This window comes from Seriola lalandi, unplaced genomic scaffold (assembly GCF_002814215.2).
Source record: "Seriola lalandi dorsalis isolate HSWRI2012SDOR001 ecotype SW California unplaced genomic scaffold, Sedor1 jcf7180002054855, whole genome shotgun sequence".
NCBI lineage: Eukaryota > Metazoa > Chordata > Actinopteri > Carangiformes > Carangidae > Seriola > Seriola lalandi.
In genome coordinates this window covers 965,569-989,577 of record NW_019525408.1, presented here as the reverse complement: position 1 = coordinate 989,577, position 24,009 = coordinate 965,569, and the positions used below count along the sequence as shown (strand labels likewise).

The 24,009-nt window shown below is 40.4% G+C and overlaps 1 protein-coding gene across 3 annotated transcripts in view; it reads left to right on the top strand.

The window, feature by feature from the left end:
* LOC111670470 (laminin subunit alpha-3) overlaps positions 1–24,009 on the top strand; it is a 53,831-nt gene that overhangs the window by 9,182 nt on the left and 20,640 nt on the right. For 2 of the 3 annotated variants that reach the window (XM_023427189.2, XM_087179568.1), the window contains exons 3-37: positions 1,326–1,443; positions 2,739–2,857; positions 2,961–3,131; positions 3,873–3,973; positions 4,997–5,112; positions 5,903–6,021; positions 6,540–6,630; positions 7,725–7,856; positions 9,758–9,808; positions 9,922–9,969; positions 11,125–11,259; positions 11,794–11,928; positions 12,352–12,486; positions 12,725–12,777; positions 13,319–13,418; positions 14,220–14,272; positions 14,422–14,527; positions 15,148–15,247; positions 15,369–15,525; positions 16,169–16,307; positions 16,519–16,661; positions 16,813–16,916; positions 17,211–17,367; positions 17,732–17,895; positions 18,034–18,142; positions 18,242–18,339; positions 19,181–19,379; positions 19,548–19,674; positions 19,964–20,112; positions 20,633–20,748; positions 21,058–21,269; positions 21,477–21,681; positions 22,494–22,638; positions 22,750–22,890; positions 23,306–23,467. In XM_023427189.2, coding sequence (XP_023282957.1) covers positions 1,326–1,443; positions 2,739–2,857; positions 2,961–3,131; positions 3,873–3,973; positions 4,997–5,112; positions 5,903–6,021; positions 6,540–6,630; positions 7,725–7,856; positions 9,758–9,808; positions 9,922–9,969; positions 11,125–11,259; positions 11,794–11,928; positions 12,352–12,486; positions 12,725–12,777; positions 13,319–13,418; positions 14,220–14,272; positions 14,422–14,527; positions 15,148–15,247; positions 15,369–15,525; positions 16,169–16,307; positions 16,519–16,661; positions 16,813–16,916; positions 17,211–17,367; positions 17,732–17,895; positions 18,034–18,142; positions 18,242–18,339; positions 19,181–19,379; positions 19,548–19,674; positions 19,964–20,112; positions 20,633–20,748; positions 21,058–21,269; positions 21,477–21,681; positions 22,494–22,638; positions 22,750–22,890; positions 23,306–23,467 — 4,410 coding nt within the window. The remainder of the gene's footprint in view (positions 1–1,325; positions 1,444–2,738; positions 2,858–2,960; positions 3,132–3,872; positions 3,974–4,996; positions 5,113–5,902; positions 6,022–6,539; positions 6,631–7,724; positions 7,857–9,757; positions 9,809–9,921; positions 9,970–11,124; positions 11,260–11,793; positions 11,929–12,351; positions 12,487–12,724; positions 12,778–13,318; positions 13,419–14,219; positions 14,273–14,421; positions 14,528–15,147; positions 15,248–15,368; positions 15,526–16,168; positions 16,308–16,518; positions 16,662–16,812; positions 16,917–17,210; positions 17,368–17,731; positions 17,896–18,033; positions 18,143–18,241; positions 18,340–19,180; positions 19,380–19,547; positions 19,675–19,963; positions 20,113–20,632; positions 20,749–21,057; positions 21,270–21,476; positions 21,682–22,493; positions 22,639–22,749; positions 22,891–23,305; positions 23,468–24,009) is intronic. The other variant, XM_087179567.1, reaches the window with a different exon arrangement.

Here is a 24,009-nt window from a genome sequence, read left to right as displayed (position 1 = left end):
GATTGTTGACAGTTTTCAGAGAACAAGGCCAGGCAGTTCCGCAGCTGACCTCTGAACTCTCTCACAATCCATCAACCCAATAACTACTTAAACTTGAGGCGATTTCTTCTCAGTGATGGGGGGGAGCAATCCATCAAGATAATTGTGATCCTTCTTTACACAGTCCATGACTCCACAGCAGAGCCTTTACCGTTTGTTACTTTGCTTTGATATGGTAGCATAGTTCTCTGCCTCATGTAAAGAGAGACAGAAACCTGAATGTTTCAAATGCCCGTGGGGGTTTTCATCAAGCTGCTGAGGGATGCTAGACGAGTGTGGGCCTGCCTTCATCCCATCCTTCTGAAAGAGAAGACAGACTATAGAAATGTTATTTAAATAGCACACAATAATTAAGGTACAGTTTCCATTCAACACTTCAATCCTGAGGGCAGGTATTACAAGTTTAGCAAATATGCCCACAGTACTCTGTTTTTGAAACATGTTAAGTGTTGCTTTTGGATCCATGCCAGCACTGAAATTGCACAAAGATAAACTATATTTCAGCCTCATTAACACAAGACAGGGTGTGGTGGTCAGGTGTAGGTAAGGTATTTTGTTGACACTGTATGTGTCACGTGCAGGTTGGTATCGCAGGGTTTAAATTCCAAGCCACGCCAATCCATGCCGGACCATGACAAAGAGATCTTTGACTGTCACAAATTACCTTTCTATTGTGAAACTTCCAATCAGGCTGAAGTCCCCTGCTTTTATGGCTTGATGAAGATGTTGATGAACTGCAAAGAAAATGGCACCATGAATCTGAAAGAAAGCTCAGTGTTCAATCATTGCATCATTTTCTGCCCTTGTATGGCCTGTATATTCTGATGGAAGGTGGAGATAGAGAGTTCAGAGAACAGATGTGGCTCATGTGGGCTTCGCTGATGTCTTTTCACTAAGCTGGCTGCACCTGTACCACTTTTATTGCTGACAAATGTTGGTGAATTGTTTGTACTTTGCTGTATGGCCACACAGATACTGCTGAAGTTAAGCTGCAATAATAGAAAAGCTCAAAACAGGAAGCCTTGATCTTGATTTAGTGCAATGGCTAAATCCCCATTTAAATCATTAGTTCTGTTACTATCATTTGCAGTCATACATCCATGCTGATTTTGTGCCCGGGCTTTCACAAGAAAGGAAATAAGAGTATTGTCAGAGTTGCCGGCCAAGATTGGGGCCTTACTTGAGAGAGCAAGTAGAGCACAGGAAACTACAAAACATTTTGCCAAAATCCATTCAGAGCTGTGACTGCCTGTTGTTTAGCCTGCTCTTTGTGTTCTGCTTTTTAGCTCTTCCATGTGGCATACATCCTCATCAAGTTTGCTAATTCACCTCGTCCTGACCTGTGGGTGCTAGAGCGCTCTGTGGACAACGGGAGAACCTACACCCCCTGGCAGTATTTTGCACGTAAGTTCCCATGTGGTATTTTTATTTAGCAAAGGCTTTAGTTTGTATTGTATTCTAAAAACAAAGCTTCTTTATTTCCTGTGCTATGAATCAGATGTTTAAACGTTATGACTGAATAACCCACTGGAATTGTTGGTCAAATTATGGGCAAGTGCCTTACACATATAACCTGCCAGCCCTCCAGATGTTAGGGATTTGAAAGCAAACCCGATAAATCAGGAATGTATGTTTGTATTTTAGTACAAAATTCAAATCTGTAAAATTTTCTTGTAAATAAATGTTTGCTGTTCTCATTTGTTAACTGTAAAAAACAATAGTGATTTAGCCCCCCCCCCGATGGAAGCTTACTCTTCAGATATAACAGTGGTATGTTTGGAATAAACAGAAAGAGACTGAAAAGAGATTTCTACGAAATGTAGTTCAAAAACACAACAGCAGCAACTACACGTTACCAAAATCCCGTATGTAGTGATGAGCAGTTTTTAATTCATAATTAGACGCTTTTGTTGAAATCATCACATCACATTTACAATAAGCCTTTTTCATGGCTGACAGTCTGACTGCCTGCACAGGTGTAACTAATAACGTTAACGACGGCCTCAGATCCCTTTATGTGTCAGAAATTCAGAATGTGCAGAACCAGAGCCCTGGAATTGGCACAGCTAAATGGAATGCAGCCATTATTATTGTTATTAATTACACCTGTGCCTTTCCTGCTATGACAAGTCGAAATGTCTGCTGTGAAAAAGGCCCATTGCGAAGATCTTCTACACTAATCAACCTGCTTAAAACAGTTGAGACAGTAAGTATCTGTGTGTTTATGTGTTTTTGGGACCTTTTCTGGTAGAAACACCGAACTTGTTGGGACCAATAGCTCTGACTAATCAGTTTTACAATCTCAGAGCTTCTCCTTTTCAGCACAGACTTAACTTCTTGAACAATTCTCTTGATTCATTCACTAGCTTCTAGGTTTTCTTTTTTGAAGGGTTTGTTTCCTCATCCACAAATAATTCAAATAATATATTCTCACATTCAAATTCACATTTATCTATTTATATTATTTATTTATGGTTAATGAATACAAGACGTTTTGGCAGCTTACTCTTAAATATCAGATGCCAGAGCTCCACACACCCACTTGAACACAACAGTTGTCAGTGCTTAATCAACTAGGTATTTGTGTATATGTAATATAAATTGGGAACAGAAATGAACTTTTACAGAAGTCATTCATTTTACTTCAAAATGAATGGAGCTGGGGTGAGAGATTTTTGTTTTGTTTTGTTTTTTGGCAGATTCAAAGCATGAGTGTATTGAAAGGTTTGGAAAGCAGCCCAATGCTCGGATAATAAACGATGATGACCAGCTCTGCACCACAGATTACTCACGGATTGTGCCTTTGGAGAATGGAGAGGTAAAATATCACATCAAATGATTTAAAAAACGAAACAAAAATTGGTACCTTTTTAATAGATACAAAAAAAGCATTTAAATGAAATGAATGCTATTTTTTCCAGATTGTGGTGTCTCTGGTCAACGGTCGGCCGGGGTCCAAAAACTTCACCTACTCACCAGTGCTGCGAGATTTCACAAAGGCCACCAACATCCGCCTACACTTCCTCCGCACCAGCACCCTGCTGGGACACCTCATCTCCAAGGCCCAGAGAGACCCCACCGTCACACGCAGGGTAAGACAATTAATATACAAACTCACAAAAATGTGTCATGCCGGTAGACTCTTATTTCCCATTTGGGCAAGCCAAATTTACAGCTCTCTGCCATCTACCTTCCAGCTTCCTTTTTGCTGACACAAACACTGGCCTACTCTCTTGCTCACACATTCATCCTTGTTGAGGCCTAGTGCCAGATCTGTCTGTCCAGTCATCATGGTTATTCCTTTGACAGAGATTGCCAAGACTGGTTTGGACAGCTCCCATAGGATGCAGGTGCAGAATATGGCACCTCTCCTTAAAGCAGGAAAATATGTTAATAAAAACCAGCAGTGTCAGAGTGATGAAGCTAAAGCCTATGTTAATGTTCGAGTAGTGGCTTAAGATATCCTGTATCATAGCTTTAGTGAAACTGCTCTCTCTTGCAGACTTAATTCCAGAAATGTGTCCTCAGGATTCACGTCAGAAGCAGCTCTTTAATGCCCTTTTTTACAATGCTGAGAATAAATCAGTGATGTGATTTCAGCTGCTGATTTTAATCTTATCCTTTTTTATAATGCACTGATTCATCTCATGCAGTTAACCTCAGCTCATAGGTCATAGGTAAGTTTGTACTTGTCAATATGCATGACTCACTTTTACTGCCAAGCAAAAGCCAGACATTTGTTCTGGTGTGGATGATGTTGCTGAGCTGCTGATAACACTTGTTATTTTAAAATGGTGTGGTGATGATAAGATTTTCTTTTTTTTTGTTTACAGTATTACTATAGTATCAAAGACATCAGCATCGGTGGACGCTGTGTTTGTCATGGGCATGCACAGGTGTGTGGTGGGGGGCGTAACTCAGGCAATCCAAACAGGTAAGAAATGCTATTCATCTTTAACAGCTTAGTTATTGTCGCTTTGGGCTTCTCTCTGGATATAAGAATTTGTATGACTTAAAATGCAAAACCAGTTTCTTTTGAGCATTTCAAAAATTAACTTAAGTCATTAACAGAGCTCAAGTCTTCCTGCACAATGGGCTCCAGTGTGTATAGTAGTGTAGTGAGATGAGACAATGACCACACAGATGCTACCAAATCTAGTGATTTGAGTGATAGTGAGTCATTTCTGGGGAATCACAATTACCTCATATGTTTTTACACTGACATCACCATTGTAAAAGGCAGCAGATTACACTGATCACTGACTGTGACATTGTTAATGGTTGGTAAAATGGCAATATAAGCGATAAAATGATGCAGTGAACCAACAGGACAATGTAGGATTCATTTCTCAAAGCTGCTTTAACCAATATTTTTATATTATAATTAAGTCAAATGTGTAAAATTTTTAAAGCTGTTGCTTGGAGTGACAAACTCTTACAGAATTACCACCCAACTCTACAGTTTCCCCTCAGCTTTAAGGGACGTTTTAACGTTTTTAAACTCATTGTTTTGGTTTTACGGCCCCAAACTTTTTTGATTCTATCTCACCACTTTCATCAGCATAGTTTCCATACATGGCAAGAAGTTGATTTCAGCAAAAAAGCACTGATACACTACTTGTCCAACACCAAATGGTAGACAGACAAAGTTGGCACTAGCTAACTAACAGCTAAAGAGCTAAAAGTAGAGTACATGTTGGATTACATTCAGCAGGTTGACTTGACTTTAAATTAATGCTGATGTTGCACTGTGTCTGCTGGTTGTGAAATTAGGCAGCTGTTTGCTATTATGTTCACCATAATGGCATTCTAAGGTGATAATATATCAATGATGTTTACAGCTTGCAGCCCCTAAGTGGTTAAAAAAAATCAATGCACATTTAAAGAAAGTTCTGGGATTTTATGCTACTAATATGCAAATTAGAATCTGAGCATCTGTCTCATCTCCTGCCTTTAGACTCCAGTGTGAGTGCCAACACAACACCTGCGGTGAGTCATGTGACCGCTGCTGCCCAGGATTTAACCAGAAACCATGGCGTGCTGCGACTGTCAGTAGCCCGAATGAGTGTCAGCGTAAGTGTACATGTTCAATGTTTAATTAGATTTTGGTCAACAAAACCCCACTCTGCTTTTTCCCAATGCTGCTGGCTCTTTGAATTACGACCCCTCCTCCCAGAATGGACTGAAGTGTCCTCTTGCCTCTGATATTTAAACCCTGTTGTGGATGCCCTGATATGGTATTGTAGAGAGCCTCAGTGTAGAGTTGAGAAGACATTCCTCATATGGTATGTGTGATGAACAGCACAGTGAACAACTAGCTTCAGGATAACTGCTTTTTGTCTGCTTAGCCAGCTAGTCAGTCGGCTAGCCAAGCCCGCAACAGTCTATCATATAGTCCCCCATGCCAGCTTATCGGTGAGCCATCCACTCAGCCAACAGACCTTGTGTCAGCTGGAATCTAATTGCTTTGGACTGCTGACAGATTTTGCCTTCATGAAGAACGTATGACCTTGTAGCAGCCACAAAAGCAGAGAGAAAGATGAAGAAGACTTGTAATCCAATGAGTGCACTCATGCAGTGGAAATGCACCCTAAACATTCATAAACACGAATGAGACACCGGGGTGGTATACAGGAAGAGGATGTGCCGTCTTGTTTAGTTTGGATTTTATAGTTTCTCTTAATACTTTACAACCAGAGTTATAACTCTTTTCGGAGAATGAGTAGTTTAAGGTGCTTAAATACAGACAGGGAAGTCAGGGGTAATTTGCTGAGGCATATAGAATAATTGTGTGTGTGTGTGTGTGTGTGTGTGTGTGTGTGTGCGCGTGCGTGCGTGCATGCGTGGGGGGTTTCCTCCTCAGCCTGCCAGTGTTTCTCCCATGCTTTTGACTGTTATTACGACCCAGAGGTGGAAAAGAGGGGAGCAAGTTTAGACACCTTCCGCAGGTACGACGGAGGGGGAGTGTGCATCAACTGCCAGGTATGAAATGCATATCAAGTCTAAACTGATTCCTGTGTGTGTACGTGTGTGTTTGTAGGGGTGGAGCGGGCACAAAAAATTGAGGACAAAATCCATATTGCCTTATAGAGTTCTCTATGGAGCATTGCATACTGCACCATTTACACTGCAGCTTGTACGAATGGGTTTGTGAGGCCAAAACAAACTTCCTTTTTCAATTTACCCACTTTCCTTTTACCAATCCCAGAAATTAATGTTGCATCATTTTGTTTTGTCAAAATAAAGTTGTGTTGAGTATTATGTTAAGTCTTTTATTGAATGTGATACAGATGCAGACAGTATATCCAAATGTTGTGTCCTGAAAAATAAAAGAAATATGCAAATAAATAGATGTGCACCAAGAAACTAGAGATTCTACTGAAGAGTGAAAAGAAGTTTCTTGTAATCCTCAACTTGTGTTTTCTCTTCGGCACCTATGTTCACCATACCCAGTGTTGTGTGAGGGATGGCTCACACATTATTTTTGTTTTCTTCTTTAGCACAACACTGCGGGAGTGAACTGTGAGCGATGCATTGAAGGCTTCTACAGACCCTATGGAATACCTCCTGAGTCTCCCAGTGGATGCATACGTGAGTCACTTCCTCACTCACTTCGTCAGTCACTGTTTGTCAACTGTAACACTGAAATGCCCATTTTTTTAAGTTTTTAAAAAAAAAATTTAAGGTTTTTTTTTTTTTTTTTTTTCTTGAAATAAGTTTGCTTGGTGAGGACCTGAGTGTTGAAAGAGGAAATATGACCAATCCACAGTGCAAAAACCTGTGAGATGTTGAATAGATGTTGCTACGGTAATCTACATCAACATGAAATGCTTTCCTCTGTTTCCTCTGCTGTCTTAAAAAAAAACAATAAAAACATATTATGCTAATTTAACGTATTGATGTTGAAACTTGGTGTCGGTCAAATTTCTAAGAGACAGCAACAGGTAGCTTGGTACCTAAAATAATGCCTCACCATGTAGGTATTTGACCTACAGTATTTATGACTAACAAACAAAGCCAAAACAGTGTTCAGTTCAAAGAGACGCATCAGCGTCTTGTTTGAGACGGACACAAATGGCACCATTGCACAACCACTGGCACCACAGCACGTATTATTGCTAAACTGGGCTCTGCTGGTGTTTACATTACTTTAATGGCCCATAGCTGTTCCTAGACATATAAATAGCTGCCAGTTGTGTTTGGACATTAGAAAGTAGTGGAACTGAACAGGTTGCCCTGAGTGCTTTGCAAAGTAACCCTTAGAATCCACAAACTCATTTAACTGAGCTTAACAGCGGAAGGTGTTCATTTGGGCAAAAGTCAGAGTCAGTAAGGCTTTAGTAATTATTTGCTTTTGAGCTCTTTCATTTTGAGATGATGGATGGTTGAAAGCTTTGTGTACTTCTTACTGAGATTTTATGTTATGTACAGTAAATGTCTGATGCCTTATAATCAGTAATTCTGTGCTCTGTTGATGTGTATACATGTGCATGTTAGTCTACACTGATGTACCTGTTAATATGTGGTCATATTTATATATTTTTATATATGTATGTCTGTATGTATGTATGTATGTATGTATATATATATATATATATATATATATATATATATATATTATATATGTATGTGTGTTTTTTTTGTTTTTGTTTTTCTATTTCATAAAAACATGTGATCCTCACCAGCCTGCAGGTGTGATCAAAGGACTACAGCCGGCTGTGAAATGGGATCTGGAAAGTGTATCTGCAAGCCACAATTAGCTGGAGAAAACTGTGACCGCTGTGCTGACGGATATTATTACTACCCTCAGTGCATTCGTAAGTTTGGTTTTAGTTAAATCCTTCAAAGTCTGGATAGGAATTTTACTTAAAGGGTTTCTGATAAATAGAGGGGCAGTTGGGAATCATAGGAGTGAATGTGCTAAAGATGTAATTCTGTAAGTCATATGGCATGAATCACAATCTTTGATAGCTACAAATAAAGGCAGTGTGAAAAAGGAGGGTGACGTTGGTCTAAGCTTTGAACTTTTGAATCTTGGATAAAAGAGAAAACTTTATTTGTTAACATTATGTGTTTGTGTGTGGGAGCTCAGAGTGTGAAGGTATAGTGGGTCAGGAGAAACTGAACCTACCCTTTGATGGGTGGAATCAGTTTCATATTCAATTTTTTAGCCTTTCATGTTTCAGTCTGTCAGTTTCCCCTTGAGGGGACTTTTCCTTGGACAAAGCCTATTTGAAACAGGTATGCCTTTATGCCTTTAATGCTGCTCGGCTAGCAGAAGGTTGCATGCACATGCTACAGTATTGACAACCGTTACTGCACATTCCATATGCCATACCTCTATCTAAACAAACAGGCGCAGATATTAGACACACAAAGAGAGTTTCCCCATATCTCATTCTGATCTGACTCAGGAAGCTGCAAGGGCATAGAGACAAGCCACCCGGTCTACCATCTTTCATCAATTTGAGTTATTTTTGTTTTTTCTTGCAGTGTTTTTTCTGGCTTTGACTAACATAAGCCTTTCAAAGGTCTTTGCGTGAACTTGCTACAGCGTCCTACTTCTGTGATCCTGAACTCTGAATGAACATTTAACTGACATTCACTGTTTGTTTTTTTTTTTGTTTTTTTTTTACTGTAAAACACTGATTGACTTGTACTATATTCTAAAACTTTAATATTAGTTTTGTACAGTCATTATACATATAAAAAGCAACAGGCCTGTAATGTGCCCCAGGTGTACTGATTCTCATGTCATATAAAATTGAAATTAGTTGCGCACTGATCCAGACTTGGCTCTTTATTAGCAATAGATTTACTACAAGAACTTAATAAAACTGGGTCTCTCTGACAAACTAGTCTAAACATGTTGACACAGTCATTAAGAGGCTGTCTGGGTTTCAGGAGATGCTTCTCTGCTGTTTTGAGTTGCTGTATGAATTTTCTGCAACTTGTTGTGTGTTAGCATTTAAAGCGAGGCTTTGTTACTTTTGCTGTAAACGACCACTATGGCCACAATTGCTGAATGAGCAATGTCTGTTACACAACAATGCAGGTTGTTAACATGAACACTAGCCTCTTCCAGCTACTGGTCGTACTAGCTGCAGGCTAGCTATAAAAACCTGTGAGTGTACAAACCCCAACGCAGATTAAAGGAATAATTTGACATTTTGGGAAATATGCTTATTCACATTCTTGCCAAAAGTTAGATGTAAAGAGATTGATGCCACTTTTAATTCTGGTTTGTAAAAATGTAACTGGAGCCAATAGCTTAGCTTAGCATAAAGACTGGAAACATGGTGAAACAGTTAGCCTCTCTCGACCAAAGCCACCAAAATCCGCCTACTTGCACCTCTGCAGCTAATTAATAAAACTGTTAAATTTTATTTGCTCAATCTGTACAAAAATGTAAGTGTAAAGACAAAGTTTTGTGCCAGACGTTTTTTTGACTGGGAGCAGTAATTTCCTGGAGTCTCCTCTTCTTTCTTGGCAGCTGCTCCTGGCCAAGAAATAGTTTGGCACGTAACCCCCATAAAACCACTTTTACACTTTCATTTTTACCTGGAGAAACTGTAGTTTTTACAAACTGTAGTTTTCACAGTTTTTTTGCTTTTCATGTTAATTTTAGCTTTTGATATAAATAAAGACTTCCGGTTTTACTTGATCGCAGTTTCTCATCAGTGGAGGTCTGAACTTTTTACCTTTCCTTTGCAATCAGGATATCCCATATACCCAGTGACCACCAAATCCCCTGCAGGTCCTATTGTGGGTAAGTTCAGTTAAAAAAAAATTGTAGTGCCTCATAACACAGTTTAGCTTGACAAGCATTTTTAAGCAATCATTAAATATGCTGTTTTTCCTTTTTTCTTTTTCTCTGTGTAGAGCCCACCTCCTGCCCTCCAGGCTATTTCGGCTCACCCACCTGTCAGCGTGAGTGTGATTAGACCTGATATGTTGTGCTACTATAGGGGTGTTTACATGGCTATGCCGTGTTAACTACTTTTATTACTTCTTTTCATTTGCATTTCCTCAATCCAAAACTTGTTGATCCTCACCTGCGTCACATTTCCTTACAAGCAGCCCAGGTTGTTGAGAAGGAACATTTAAGGCACAGCTGAGTCTGACTGGGTTTTCCGTAGAGTTAAACGATAAGAACATGTGGTCGGGGTCAGTCAAGAAAGTGCTTAATGTATATACAGTATAATGCTTAATGACTTGACCTATATCTAGGTTGGGTTATGTTTGTAGGCTTTATGAAAACAGAACTGGGAGGATATTATGGTTAGGTTTATGGGATGGTTGAAATACTGGTATAATATATCGTCAGAGCAAATGTTCTGCTCAGTGACAGCAGATTTCTTGCAGTTGTTGAGCATAACAGTCCGATGGTCTTGAATTTTGATGTCCATCAGTGGGGATTTAAGTTCAAGTGGTCTCTTTCCTCTCATGATAGCATTAGTCAGTTGGGACTGCTCAGTGAGAGCTAACCAGTCTATTATTAGTTATGATTTCCCTACTAAATTCCCTTTTCTGGTTTCCAAACAAGCTGGGAAACTCATTATTAGTAATATGGCATTTTTCTATTAAAATGAAGACCTTTAGCTCTTGACTTTCTGTCTTAGCATTTGTCAGAGAATCTAGACAAACAATGTAAGTTTTCTATCTAGCAATCTAAACTTGTCTGTTCATCTTTCATCCTGTGAGCTGACTGAGAAGGAATTTCATTAGCAGCCTTTGAAAAGCTGATTTTAATGTTTGGAAGCTGCTTAGGGACAAAGAAAACTGGCGGTCTCTCTGGTGGCGGTCTTGTATTAGTGCCAAGTCTATTCACATACCAATACCAGGCGAGGCTTGGCAAGACATGGTCACCAGTGTAGCTTTACCACACTCTGTGCCACAATATGAGAGTAGTTCAACTGTTGCAAATGTTTGTCATTCCCTGTTGTTCAGCTGGACCAGAGAAAGCGCTCAGTGTCATTTATAAGAATTCAGGATTCAACAGGATCACTGAGTTTATTAGTTAGGAATTTTTTTTTTTTTTACTTTTATTATTAAAATAAACATTTCTCATGTGTTTGTGCACAGAGTGTATATGTGACTACAGAGGGACAGTGCATGGGGTGTGCGATGCTTTAGGGCGCTGCCTGTGCCGTCAGGGTGTGGAGGGGGCGAGATGTGACCGCTGTCAACCTGGATACCACTCCTTCCCAAACTGCCAGGGTGAGAAAGAATCACCATACCACTTAACTTTCACCCCCCACAGTCTGTACAAACACAACCTCATCAGTGTTACTTGTCAAGAGTGATTATGAAACATGAAGAGCTAACCACAAGCTGTAATAGTGTAGACTTGTTTCCACATGGCAGTGTAGCTAGTATTCATATTTTGGACTTACTGTGGAAATTACACTAGTTCCATTAGTTGCACTAGTTCCTGGAATGAGTACACTTCAATCAGCGCAATATTATGTTCATTTTTAAGTTCACTAAAACCTCAGCGCTTTAAATCTACCTGAGAAGCCCAAACTAACAGAATATATATTATCCTATGATCAGGTTATGGAATTCTACCATCAATTTTGTATAATAGTGTTATAAGATTATGTCTTTTTTTAAACTATTTTACATAGATTTTTTAGGAAAACTTTCAGTGCTGTAATAATAAAATGAACTGTTTGGATTTTTGTGAGTAATGAGTGTCTAACCATGCAAAATAGCAAAACATCACTTAACATGCTTTTTGTCTTCCTCTAGCGTGTCTCTGTCATGGGGCTGGTGCGGCTGACAGTGTCTGCAGTCCAAGTGGTCAGTGTATTTGCCTGCCCAACTACGAGGGCCAGGAGTGTGACGAATGTGCACCAGGCTACTATGGATACCCAGACTGTGCTGGTGAGTGAGGTCTCATCCCTCTACCTCACCAGTGTAATTAGATAGATAAACCAACTGGGTGCATGTGACGTGACCTCTGCTGATCTGAGCGCTGGTGGAAAAAATGTTGATGCTGGTTTCACTGGACTTAATGTGGCCTCTTCTCATGACTCTGTGGAGCAAACATTCTCATTCTCCCACAGTATCCCGTAAAACGTCATCCGTCGTCATCCACATTGATTCAGTTAATGTAATCTGCATGACACAACATTTCACAGAGAGCTGAGACACGAGATATATATGGACTTCTTCCCTCTGTGGGAATTATATTCCCAAGAATAGACAAAAAGACAACTGGGAATCACAGAGGGAAAAAAACAGGATTCATTTTTAAACTCTTTTCATGCATTTTAAGTTCTTAGTCAACTTGTTTCCTGTCTCCAGCCTGCCGATGTTCACCTGAAGGCTCGCATGGCAACACGTGCAACCCATTGTCGGGTCAGTGCCTGTGTTTGCCAGGGGTGGTGGGCCAGCAATGTGACCGCTGTGCCTCTGGACTCAGGTTCCCTCAGTGCTCAGGTAACCACGCTGGACAATCATGCTCATAAATGCAGTCATTTTTGGAGTGAGGCAGAAGCAGCACCTATCATTTAAACAAATAATATTTAATGTGGCAGTGCTATTTGGAAGGGTTATGTAGTGTCCTCTTTGAAGTTTTTAAAGTTGTTTCATGTGTTGTAAAATATTTGTGCTATATTTATAGAAACTAACCATTTAACTGACTGATTTACACGTTTTTTCCATTTTGTCCTTCCAGCCTCCGTTAGTCAGTGTAATGTAGCAGGAACTGAGGTCACCAATCCTCAAACGGTATGACACTCTCCATAAAATTTAATTCACACTTTAATCACAGCCCAACCTTGATCAAGTTTTTCTTAGCCTTCGTAACAGAAGTGGTTATAGTCTAAATCCAGCACTTGCCATTTGGGTGTGGATTCACATGGACTAACAGCCCAAAAACTGATAACACAGCTGTGCAGTCAAAACTTCAACCAGCAGATTTGTAAAAGGAAGTGTTTTTCCCCTGAAATGTAGATGTAATTAAAAAAAGGAAGAGAGACTTCCTTCCATTTTGAAGGGGAAGAAAAAAACAACAACAACATGAAGTGGTTCTCAGTTAATTCAGTGTTTCTGGAAGGTAATTTTCTTCTTCTTTTTGGAACATATCATATGTTCAAAAGAAAGACAGAATAGTGGCCAATTTCCAGTCATTCAGAAAGCTTGCACTGTTGTACAATACGCAGACGCTTGCAACTGATTTCAATCTATCTGATAGTAAACAAACATAACTTTGCTTTCAACAGTAGCTGCCAGTCTCAACAATCCTTAACTTCCTTATCTGTTGTTTCAGGGCTCGTGCCACTGTCTACAAAACGTAGAGGGAACACTATGCAACAGGTGTAAACCTCTCTACTGGAATCTGGCAACAAACAACCCTCGTGGGTGTTTAGGTAAGTGACTTAATTTTGTAAAAGGTGTTAGAAAATAAGGTGTAGAAGTGGTAGTACTGATCACTGACTCCATTTTTTCTCACTGTATTAAATCACCAGTAGCAATCTGACAAGGTACTGATATGGGTCTTGGCCCCTCTTATCCAGAGGATATGTCAACATACCCCTGTCAACAAGGCCGGATCTGCCTTCTCGTCCCTCACAGGGGAGCTGAGGAATAACACGTTAATACAGGCAAATTCCACTTAACTGCTTTCAGCGTGGTGCTGCAAGTGAACATGAGATTCATACTGTGACAGACCAGTAACGAGTATCTCGTGGCACATTAAAGACATACAATACCTTTTGGACTTTGTCTTTTTTCTACCCACACAACAATAACCAAAAAAATAATCCACTGGAAATACTTATTATTATCCAGCCAGTGAGGGCACAGTTAAAGGCTTTGTCTAGATACCTGTCTAATGTTACAGTTATGCTCTCTAGCAAGAATGTTATCACTACCACGCTGCCTGAAGACACAAGGAGAGGGGGGAAAAAAGAGCTTTTAAAAGAATGTTTCTGGTTGACTGTGGCCGGACATTAAGGGGACGTTTTTTTGGCTGGGATGAAAGCAAGTCGTGGCAGTAAACCTCCTCTGGACCTTTGATGTGCAGATCTCTGAAGATTGGAGGGTTTTGTGCTGTTGTGTTTCGCCCATGAAAGTGACAAAATCCTGTAATCAGAGTCTATTCACTGTAGATCCCCCTTTACATTTTCATAACCTTTCCCCTCTCTTTCTGTTTCTCTCTCTCATGCCAGAGTGTCGGTGTGATTTGAAAGGGACTCTGAGCGGTGTCGGAGAGTGTGAACAGGTGAGTATTTCAGTATTACCTCCGGTGACTTATACACATGTTTTATTCAAAGTGTATTATGTTAAAGTGCAGTAACAGAGTGCTTTGCTGTGCTTTCCTTTGCTCAGTTTTCTAAAATTGAATTTTCTCCTGATTATCCGTTTGTCTAGAAAAGTGGACAATGTCACTGTAAGCCTAATGCATGTGGACATTCCTGTGACACCTGTAAGGACGGATACTTCATGCTGCATAAAAAGAATTATTTTGGTTGTCAGGGTAAGAAATCCTACTTGACCAAATTTCAAAGATCACATCTCATTTAGGTATAATATGTACTGTTTACTATGTTACTATAGCATATGATAACATGAGAAAGTTACAAGTTAACTCACACATATTAAGAGCGAACTTTAATGAATAAACATGCTGGTTGTTATCTTCAAGACTAAACAGAGGGCTTTAATCAGGTTATTTTTAAAGAGCACCGTAACACCAGCTGAAAATCTTGTTTTTTCAGAACTATAGTGGTTTAAGTTCTCACTTCACAGAATCAATGTAGAAGTGTGTGTTAGTACGCCATGATGTCACTGTGGGATGTGGTTGTAGCAGTGCACTTCTGATCACACCCAACCACACAACTTCACCCATGATGCTGAGTATTGTCAGAGGTGCAACACACTTTTAATGAGAGACACTGCTTTTCAGCCTGGTATTAAGTTACTCTTTTAAGCCCCTGAAAACATTGTTTCAAATCCTAGTTATTCCTCTGTAACATTAAATATGAGCAGTTTTGCTAAATCCTGAATTGTGCATGGAAGTATGTGACAATAAGAAATTTCATCCTTAGGCCATTAAATGAGTAAATTATATAATAATAATTCTACTCTGCCTGATAGATTGTCAGTGTGATGTAGGCGGTGCCATTGGCATGGCGTGTGATGAGATGTCGGGACAGTGTCAGTGTCGGAAGAATATAGTTGGCCGTGAATGCACTGAGTAAGATATGACTTTAATTCATTCTGATTCCTGATTCCACATTTTTTCTCTTTTGCAAATCGACGCAGTTATGATTACTACAGAACGTGGTTTTAATTTAAATGTTCCTGTACCTTGTTAGGCCAGCACCAAACTACTACTTTCCTTCTTTGCACCAACTGAAGTTTGAGGTTGAGGATGGCACCACACCAAATGCCAGACCGGTACGCTTCGGTTATAACCCTCAAGAGTTTCCAGATTTCAGCTGGAGAGGTTATGCTATTATGTCCCCTGCACAGGTTGGTACATATTCACATCAGTGCCTTGATGTATTGGATATGTTGATGTGGTTATTGTAATAAATAACATTATCGCGGGGAAAAGTCTATTTTCAGGGAGTATCTATCTGCCACTTCAATAACCTTATAGCTTCCTTTTTCAACGTTTTTCAATCTATTCTGAAACCACTGTGATTCTTTTGCTTTTACTGCTGCACTGATATTCCTGCTAAAAAAAACACAAGCCTCTCTTATATCAGGGCTGATGTGGGAATGTGGAAACCAGCTTTCCTAGAACTAACACTATCTCTCTTTAGCCGGAGGTGATCTTAACGCTTACCCTTGGTTCTCCTGGCCCTTTCCATATTGTAATGCGCTACGCCACCCCCCCAAAAAAGGGGAGAAAACGAATGAGAGCAAGGATCTTGGTGGTGGACGAAGCTGGCTTTCAGTCTTGCTGTGACTGTAAGTGAAGGGCCTGCCTTCCTTTTGGATGTATTTTCCTCTCTTCACCTTGCTTGCTGTCTGTTGATTAACCTGCGCTCTGTGTTTAACGTCTCTGCCCACCAGACATGATTCCTAACCTTTCTGTTAACATTATACCGTCATCGTCTACTCAAACCTGTGCCATCGCGTCAGCTGTGTGTCACTCTTGTCCCTGCAGAGTGAAATCAGAGTAACAGTGCATGTTGAGCCAAAAGAAGGGACGCAGCACTTATTCCGTGTGGTTCTGCGGTTCATTAACCCCAGCAGCACCAGTGTGACTGGTAGCATCAAGGCTACCAAAAGCAGAGGCACTGCAGGTAAGGTTGCCTCTGACCCTGAATCAGCTTTTACATTTCACCATCAAAGTGTCAAATCTAACCCACCATTAAAGAATTTAAATCATCTCCTTCATGACAGTAATATGTAAGTTGGTGCATGACATTATTATGCTGATAATATCCCATCCAGCATAGGTATTTTCTGTTAGTGTGTAACATTACACGTGACATTTCTGCTTGTCTTTGCCAGGGTCAGATCAGAGTAAGGAAGTCATATTCCCTGCGAGTCGCTCCCCGTCCTTCCTCACTGTCCCAGGGGAGGGCTTTGCTGAGCCCTTTGCTTTGACTCCTGGGAAATGGATTATTCATATAAGGGCAGAGGGGGTGCTACTGGTGAGTCCATCAAGGAAGACAATGATGTCTAGAAGTTACCATGTAAAAAGTGTAACATTGCACTTCATTCAGTCCTCAGTTCATTGTTGCATTGGAGAAAAATATCAAATGTACAATAGACTGTGTTCTCATTGCCACTCTCACTTCCTAGGACTATTTAGTGCTCCTGCCCCGGGATTACTATGAGGCTCCTCTGCTGCAGGAAAAGATCACCCAGCCCTGCACATACCTACCCACCGCAAACAGGAACACAAAGTAATTCCTAAAAGATTTTGTTCAACACTTTTGAGGTCTGGTTCTATTTCATACATAGAAATAGGTAGGTTTTGTTTTCACAGCCAGATTTTTAAATAGAGTCTACAATGGTCTACATGAGCTGACAGTTTCCAAAAGGGATCGCCATCATAAAATAAAATCTAAATATTCCTTGTTGAGCAATACTTCATGAACATGTTTGTTTTTTTCCACATCAGCTAAAACAGATTGATAGTGTGATAATCTCTTATTGTCCTTACTGAATCCAGCTATGCCTGTGTGATTCTGTCTCAGCTGTCTATTGTATAAGCATGTGGCCATGGATGGCTTCAGCTCTGCACTGGGCTCACAGGGAAGACTCTCCAGCCGCAGCGGGCGCAGAAGGAGGCAGGCACGTGTGCGGCGTCTCACCCCAGATCACCCTGAGATGGCTGCTGTCAATGGCAGACAGGTGGGAAGCCATGACCCCAAACATCTGCAATGTAGAGATTTACTCAAACTACTGGTTTCAGTTTTGTAGACACCGCCTTAACAGTATAAATAGGTTGAACACGCTATAAAACAGTTGGACAAGTTCCTATCTGCTGTTTTAAAGCCCAGAATAAAAGCAGGTGATTGCATTTTTCCATCAGGACTCCCCGGACTGTGGAACTACCTGCCCAGTTAGCCAAGGCTAAATCTGTGTTATCTTTTAAGTCAGATCTTGAACTTGAGCTTTTGACCTTTTGTCATATTTATGTATTTATTTTGGAATTCATTTTTATTCTCTTAAAACTGCTACCTTTCAATGTTACGTTCTGTCATGTGTCCATCAGTCTCAGCTTCAGCTCATTCTGCGTGTGCCTCGCTCTGGCCCATACGCCCTTGTCCTGGAGTACGCCAGTGAGGTGGACGCCGTCCAGAATGTCAACATACTCATCAGTGGCCAGCTTGAAGGCCAGATCCCGGCCAGGGCTAATATTTACAGCTGCGCCTACAGGTAAGTCCTGTATTTGTTGCTCCAGCCTCCAAAAGAATGTTTGTATTTTATTGTTTTTGTCTTAACAGTGTGTAAAAATTAAGGAAATCGTTGTAGAATATGTATGTTTGTAGCTGTAGTGTCTTATAACTCCTGCAGCTTTTTGTGCCGGAGTGTGGCGGTGGACAGCAGTAATCAAGTGGCAGTGTTACAGCTCACTCATAAAACAGAACTTCTCCTGCAAACTTCCACAACCTCATTCCTGATGGTGAGAGAAATGTTTCCACAAAAGATTTATTATATGTTATGAATTAGATGCCAGCATGCAATCAAGTAAACAATTAAATAAACATGTTTCTTTTGGTAGTACAAAGTGTATGCGGTGCCAGCAGAGGAGTTCTCCATTGAGTATGTGGACCCCAAGGTGCTTTGTGTCTCCACTCATGGCCGCTTCACTGAAGACAGGTAGGCCGCCTTGAATAAACCCCAAGGCATGTTTTTGGTCACATGGAGACTTTTACAACATCAGTGGAAGTTACAATTTAGGGATGATGCTACCACACTAGTCATTTGTATTGTGGTGTTGTTTGGGAGAGTGGAGACACACATCTGTTTTCCAGGTGTAACTACATGCATTCCTGCAGCTGGGCAAGGTCATTTACCTGAGGCTAAACTTAGGGTCAAACTCTCTCTTTCCCTCCCTCACGCACTAATTTTACTCTCACTCTGAACCTAATGACCAGGTTAGATGTTACAGTTACATGTGTGTTTACAGCTGTCAGTGCAGCCCTGTCATTTAATATGTAATTCACTCTAAATAGGGCTGGAAAGGGCCTCGCAAACGGCCAGAATACGTCAACAAAGAAAATACGCTGGAATTGGCTTGAAAGGAAAAAGTGAATATTAAAGTTGTTGTACAGCAGAAAGTAAAAGTAGGAATCAGTAATTCCATGTGAATAAAAGAACATCTCTGTGTACTGATTTAGTTTCTAAATCTGAAAAAACACAGTGACCAAGAGGGAAATTCTGCAATAATCTGAGTGTTGAGTCTGTAAAACTGAAGCTGTCCTTAGAAGTGTGTGTGATGCCAGGATTTCTGCATATAGATGAGAGAAGAGTATGATTGCTATAGGAAGTCAAGACTGAAAAGAGGATTATAGGAGATGAATCTTATTTCACGGGTCATAACCTTTGACTGGTCACAGACCCCTCTCCTAACAAGTCACATTTTTCTGCTGCAGTAGGGTTTCAACCACTATCAACAGGCTTTAAGTAACAGCAGCTTGTTTCTGTTTAATGTTTCCAGTCGGCACTGTGTTCTGAGGCGGTTTGACAAGCCAACCTCAGCCTGGGTTTTGTATGCGGCCCGTGATGGTCAACTATCATCCACACCAGCTGTTGATCCCAGGCAAGGAGAAAATGAGGACTTGAGATGGAGACGACAGACCGGGTTGTTTCCTGTCCGTGAACCGCAGAGTGATGGGATACTGCTTAAATTCCCTCAGGTATCGGAGTAAAAAAACATGCCCTGCCCTTCCTAACCTTCATGTAGAGTTTGAGCTTTTCTGGATTTGCTGCAGGGAGCTTGAGGCAACCTCTGCACTGACATTAATTTTCAATTTCACCTCGTCTGGTTGACACTTTCCACAGTTTCCTTTCCATCTTTCTTACAGACAGAGATCAATTTCACTCCCAGGGTGCCCCTCCCAGGCAGGTATGTGGTTGTTGTCCATTATCATCAGCCTGAACATACCTCCTTCCCTGTGGAGGTCCGAGTGGACGCAGGGCATGACTGGAGGGGTGAGTGTGTTTGAGGACGTGTGGCTGACTAATGCCTGATCAAATAGAATTTAAGAGTTTATTACTTCCTGTTGCATATTGGCATGTTTACTCTGGCAGTAACTGGGAAAGCCTTCTCAGTGATGGGATGATTCCTCCCTAAGAGCAGCTTACGTTGCTGAGCTCATGTCACGATGATCAAAGGACACACTTCCCTATATGGCTTTAACTGAGAAACGGATTATTGTGCAGCATGCTAATGTCTCTTCTCCTTTCTTTTCTCAGTTTTAACTCGGCTCTTATCTTGCAGGTTCAATAAATGCATCCTTCTGCCCTGCGGTCTCAGGCTGCAGGGAAGTAGTCATCGCTGATGGGCGCATTGCCCTTGACTTGGACCAGAATTCTTGGCGGCAGCCCACCATCTATGTGATCGTGCCACCTAGGAACACCCTTATTCTGGTCAGTGGTGCATGTGATAAATCAAACACTGCGTCTAGATTATGTTCATCCACTTAATTTTAAGAATTAAATGAGAGAATTGTGGGAAAAAAATGAATGAGACTTAGTTCTGTGTAAAGTCTGAATGTTTGAGGAGTCTGTGTTTTGTACTGGAGTTGTTGGCATGCTGAGGTCCTCTCTCCTCAGTGTTATACCATACCCCCAACAACAACAATGACGAGACTGTATTCTACCTGGCAGCCCCACACAGCTTTATAAAAGCTGAGCTTCCAACCTCTGTAAGGCTGGAGCAGGTTGCACTTTGTTGCGTGTTGTTCACTTGCTTTCCTTTCCTTCTTTAGATAAAATAGAAAATAGAAAAATACAGCTAAAACACTTAAAATTCCCAGTTTATCTGTTTATCACCCTCTTCATCATACTGATAAATATATTTTAAGCACATATTCAAACCAAAGTAGAAGTTTTTGGTGAGATTGTGTGTTTTTTCAATCATTTCTTATGGTTTGTATCGTTTGTGTAGGATTACATCTTGTTGGTTCCTGATAACAGTTACACCCCAGATCTCCTGAAAGAGAAGCCGCTGGATAAGTCTCCAGATTTCATACAGCAATGCAGAGGAGAAGGGTTCTATATTAAGTAGGTATCCACCATGTCGGAAACATAAGCACGACTCAAATCCATTTGGAAGGGTGCTTTAAAGATCTGATCAGTTGTTGATATGCTTTGTTTGATCAGCATTTCTGTCTTATAATCTATAATATGTTGATTCGTTTTTTGTTTTTTTCAGGGCAATAATCTATTTGTCCAGCTTTACCAGTGCAGCAGTTTTACAATAGTAAACAGTACAGTGGAAGTTTTTGTAAATTGTGCCCTCTAGCTGTAATAATTGGGTATAAATCCACATACGTATTTGAAGGAAGTCCTTTTATTTTTCTGTCTCTTCAGCCCGAGAACTTCTTCCCAGTTCTGCAGAGACTCTGCCCGCTCTCTCGTAGCAGCCTATAATGATGGAGCTCTGGCTTGCAACTGTGATAAATCCGGCTCCACAAGGTCCACTTGCGATCCAGTTGGAGGACAGTGTCACTGCAGGCAGCATGTCATTGGTCGACAGTGCACAAAGTGTACCACTGGATACTATGGCTTCCCCTACTGCAGACGTGAGTAAACAACTTATGTTGTTCAGGTGAGACTGCAAATACAAAATATCCCATGTGAGAAGGTGCCAAAAATATCCACACCTGCCACATGCTGTAGTTCTTTACACAGCTTTTGGTTTTAAATCATCACTCCCTCCCTCTAACCTCTAGTCAGAATGAAATTTGTGCGTGTATTAGACCTGATAAAATCCCTTTTCTTTACTGCAGCGTGTGAGTGTGGCCGCCGACTGTGTGACGAGGTGACGGGACGGTGTATCTGCCCTCCTCAGACAGTCAAACCAGCCTGTGACGTGTGTCAGAATCAGACTTTCAACTACCACCCTTTGCTGGGCTGCGAGGGCTGTGAGTGCTCTCCGGATGGCATCAAAGCCAATGCAGGACCTCAGTGTGAACGCATCACTGGGCAATGCAAGTGAGTGGAAACCTACAAAATACTGTGCACTCATCAAGAGTAGATTTTAGCATTTATTAGTGAGATGGGTCAATTAAACAGTATGTAGTTTTGTTCACTTTGTATTGTATTAGCAACCAGGGATGTAAAAAATTGTCATGTTTCATGAAGTGAAAAAAAACTAAAAAAACTAAAATGTTACTTTTTGTTTTTTCTATTTATTATTGATTTACCTTATATATTCTTATTTACCTCTGATATACAGTTGAAATGTCACTCTATTATAAAAGTTGCTCCAATTCATTATCTTTTCATGATATCATTTCTTAAATCTTATTAATTGTATGATTGTACTATTTCATTATAATTTAAAGTGCTTATTGAACAGCTGCACAAATGATGGTTTTGTTCCTTGCCAGTACATTTTTTTTCTTTCATGCACTAATTTATGAGTGATGAAAAAGGCTGGAATGTGAAGCCTGCAGCTTCTATCAGTGAAAGTGAAACATGACACCAAACCACTTAAAAGTGATTAATGAGGGGATTAGCTCACAGTCCAGTCGTGCTGATGTACAGATTGTGCTTTCTGTCATGTAGGTTTTCAGTCTCAAAGTCAGCTCCCTCCACCACTTTGTTGATGCGTCTTTTATTAAAGACAAAATGGAATTCTTGAACAAACATAGTAAATGCATGCAATGGGGTTTTACTGTATTTTGCTATTTACAAAAAGCTATTGGTTTTCATTAGTATGTGTAAACTCTGACTTTATAAATGCACCACATTGAATCCAAAATTTGAAACAAAAAATAATGTGACTGTATATTTTTATGTAGTTGCAAGGCAAGGATTGGGGGCCGACAGTGTGATCGTTGTGCTGCAGGTTACTATCGCTTCCCTGACTGTGTACCTTGTAACTGTAATCAAGGCGGTGTCACACCTAACGTGTGCCACCCAGACACAGGGAGGTGTCTCTGCAAGGTGAGTTCATTTCATCAAACTGCAGACTTAAATACGCCTTCTTACTCATTTTCGGTTCATTTGTCTTTTCTTGCTCTAACCTCCTCTCTGTTATTGCTAACATGTTTGTAGAGAAATGTAGCTGGTGTCAGGTGTGATACCTGTCGGGATGGTTCCTTCTATTTTGACTCCTCCAACCCTCACGGCTGTACAAGCTGCTTCTGCTTCGGAGCCGCTGACCAGTGTCAGAGCTCCAGCAAACGCAGGGGGAAGGTGTGTGTGTTTGCGTTTCGTGTCCCTGCATGTCTGTGAATGCCTGTGAAAATTTTATGCCTATAAAACCTTCCGGCTGATAGCTGCTATGTGGTGAACTGTGTCATGTGTTTAATGAAAGCTGCACATACGGGTGTTGTTCAGGAAATGTTGGTGTTATGGGGATCTTGGCACATTTTATTATTCAGATTTAGTTGTGCATTTGTTGTTGAAAAGTTACTTCATGAATAGTCACAATTCCAAATATCATGACAATATCAAGTCAAATCTTGCTGCTGCATTCTCCAGAATAGTGAGGTGTTTGTCTGTTTTTATTAGATTAACACACCTCTCAATAAAACATATTTGGATTAGCACAGTATAATACAGTTTAGGGATGAATTTTTCTCTTTAACTCTATACTTCCTGCTATTAGTTTGTTGAGATGCGGGGCTGGCATCTGGAAAGACCTGACCAGGAGGAGGTTCCCTCTGTGCTGAACACAGCCAGTAACACAGTGGTGGCAGACATCCAGGAGCTTCCTCCCACTGTTCAGACTCTACACTGGGTGGCACCACAGTCCTACCTGGGAGACAGGGTGAGTCAGTGGAGGGAGATAACACCAAGGCAACAAGAACGCTGTTGTCAATAAATGTTTACTGATGTTTAAATATATTTGTTTATTTCCACAGTAATAGATTTGAAGTTATTTTTGTATTTAAAAATCAAAGCAAAAGTGAAATTCGGTATTAAAAGAAAATTCTGCGAGCTTTGTTGTGTTCCCTGTTTTACTCACATAATTGTTGAGATCTAAGGATTCAGCAACCTAGCTGCTTTCCCACTTTAAACTTACTGTTGAAATGACTAATTTTAATTTGAAAATACTAGTATTAAACTTTTAGCTACTTTATGGTTCAGTTTTCAACTACTTCACTTACCAGTGTTACACACAATGGAAATTTCAGCTGTGTTCATTATATTACATTACATTATAAAACATTATATTTTATGTTTTATTTTCCTTCTTTCCTTGCGTACTTTGCAATGTTGCAATGTTCCTATATTCTTTGGAATTACACTGATAGAAATGATGACCTCAACTATTGCTTCCTAGTTGAGAAATAAGAGTCAGGTTGCATA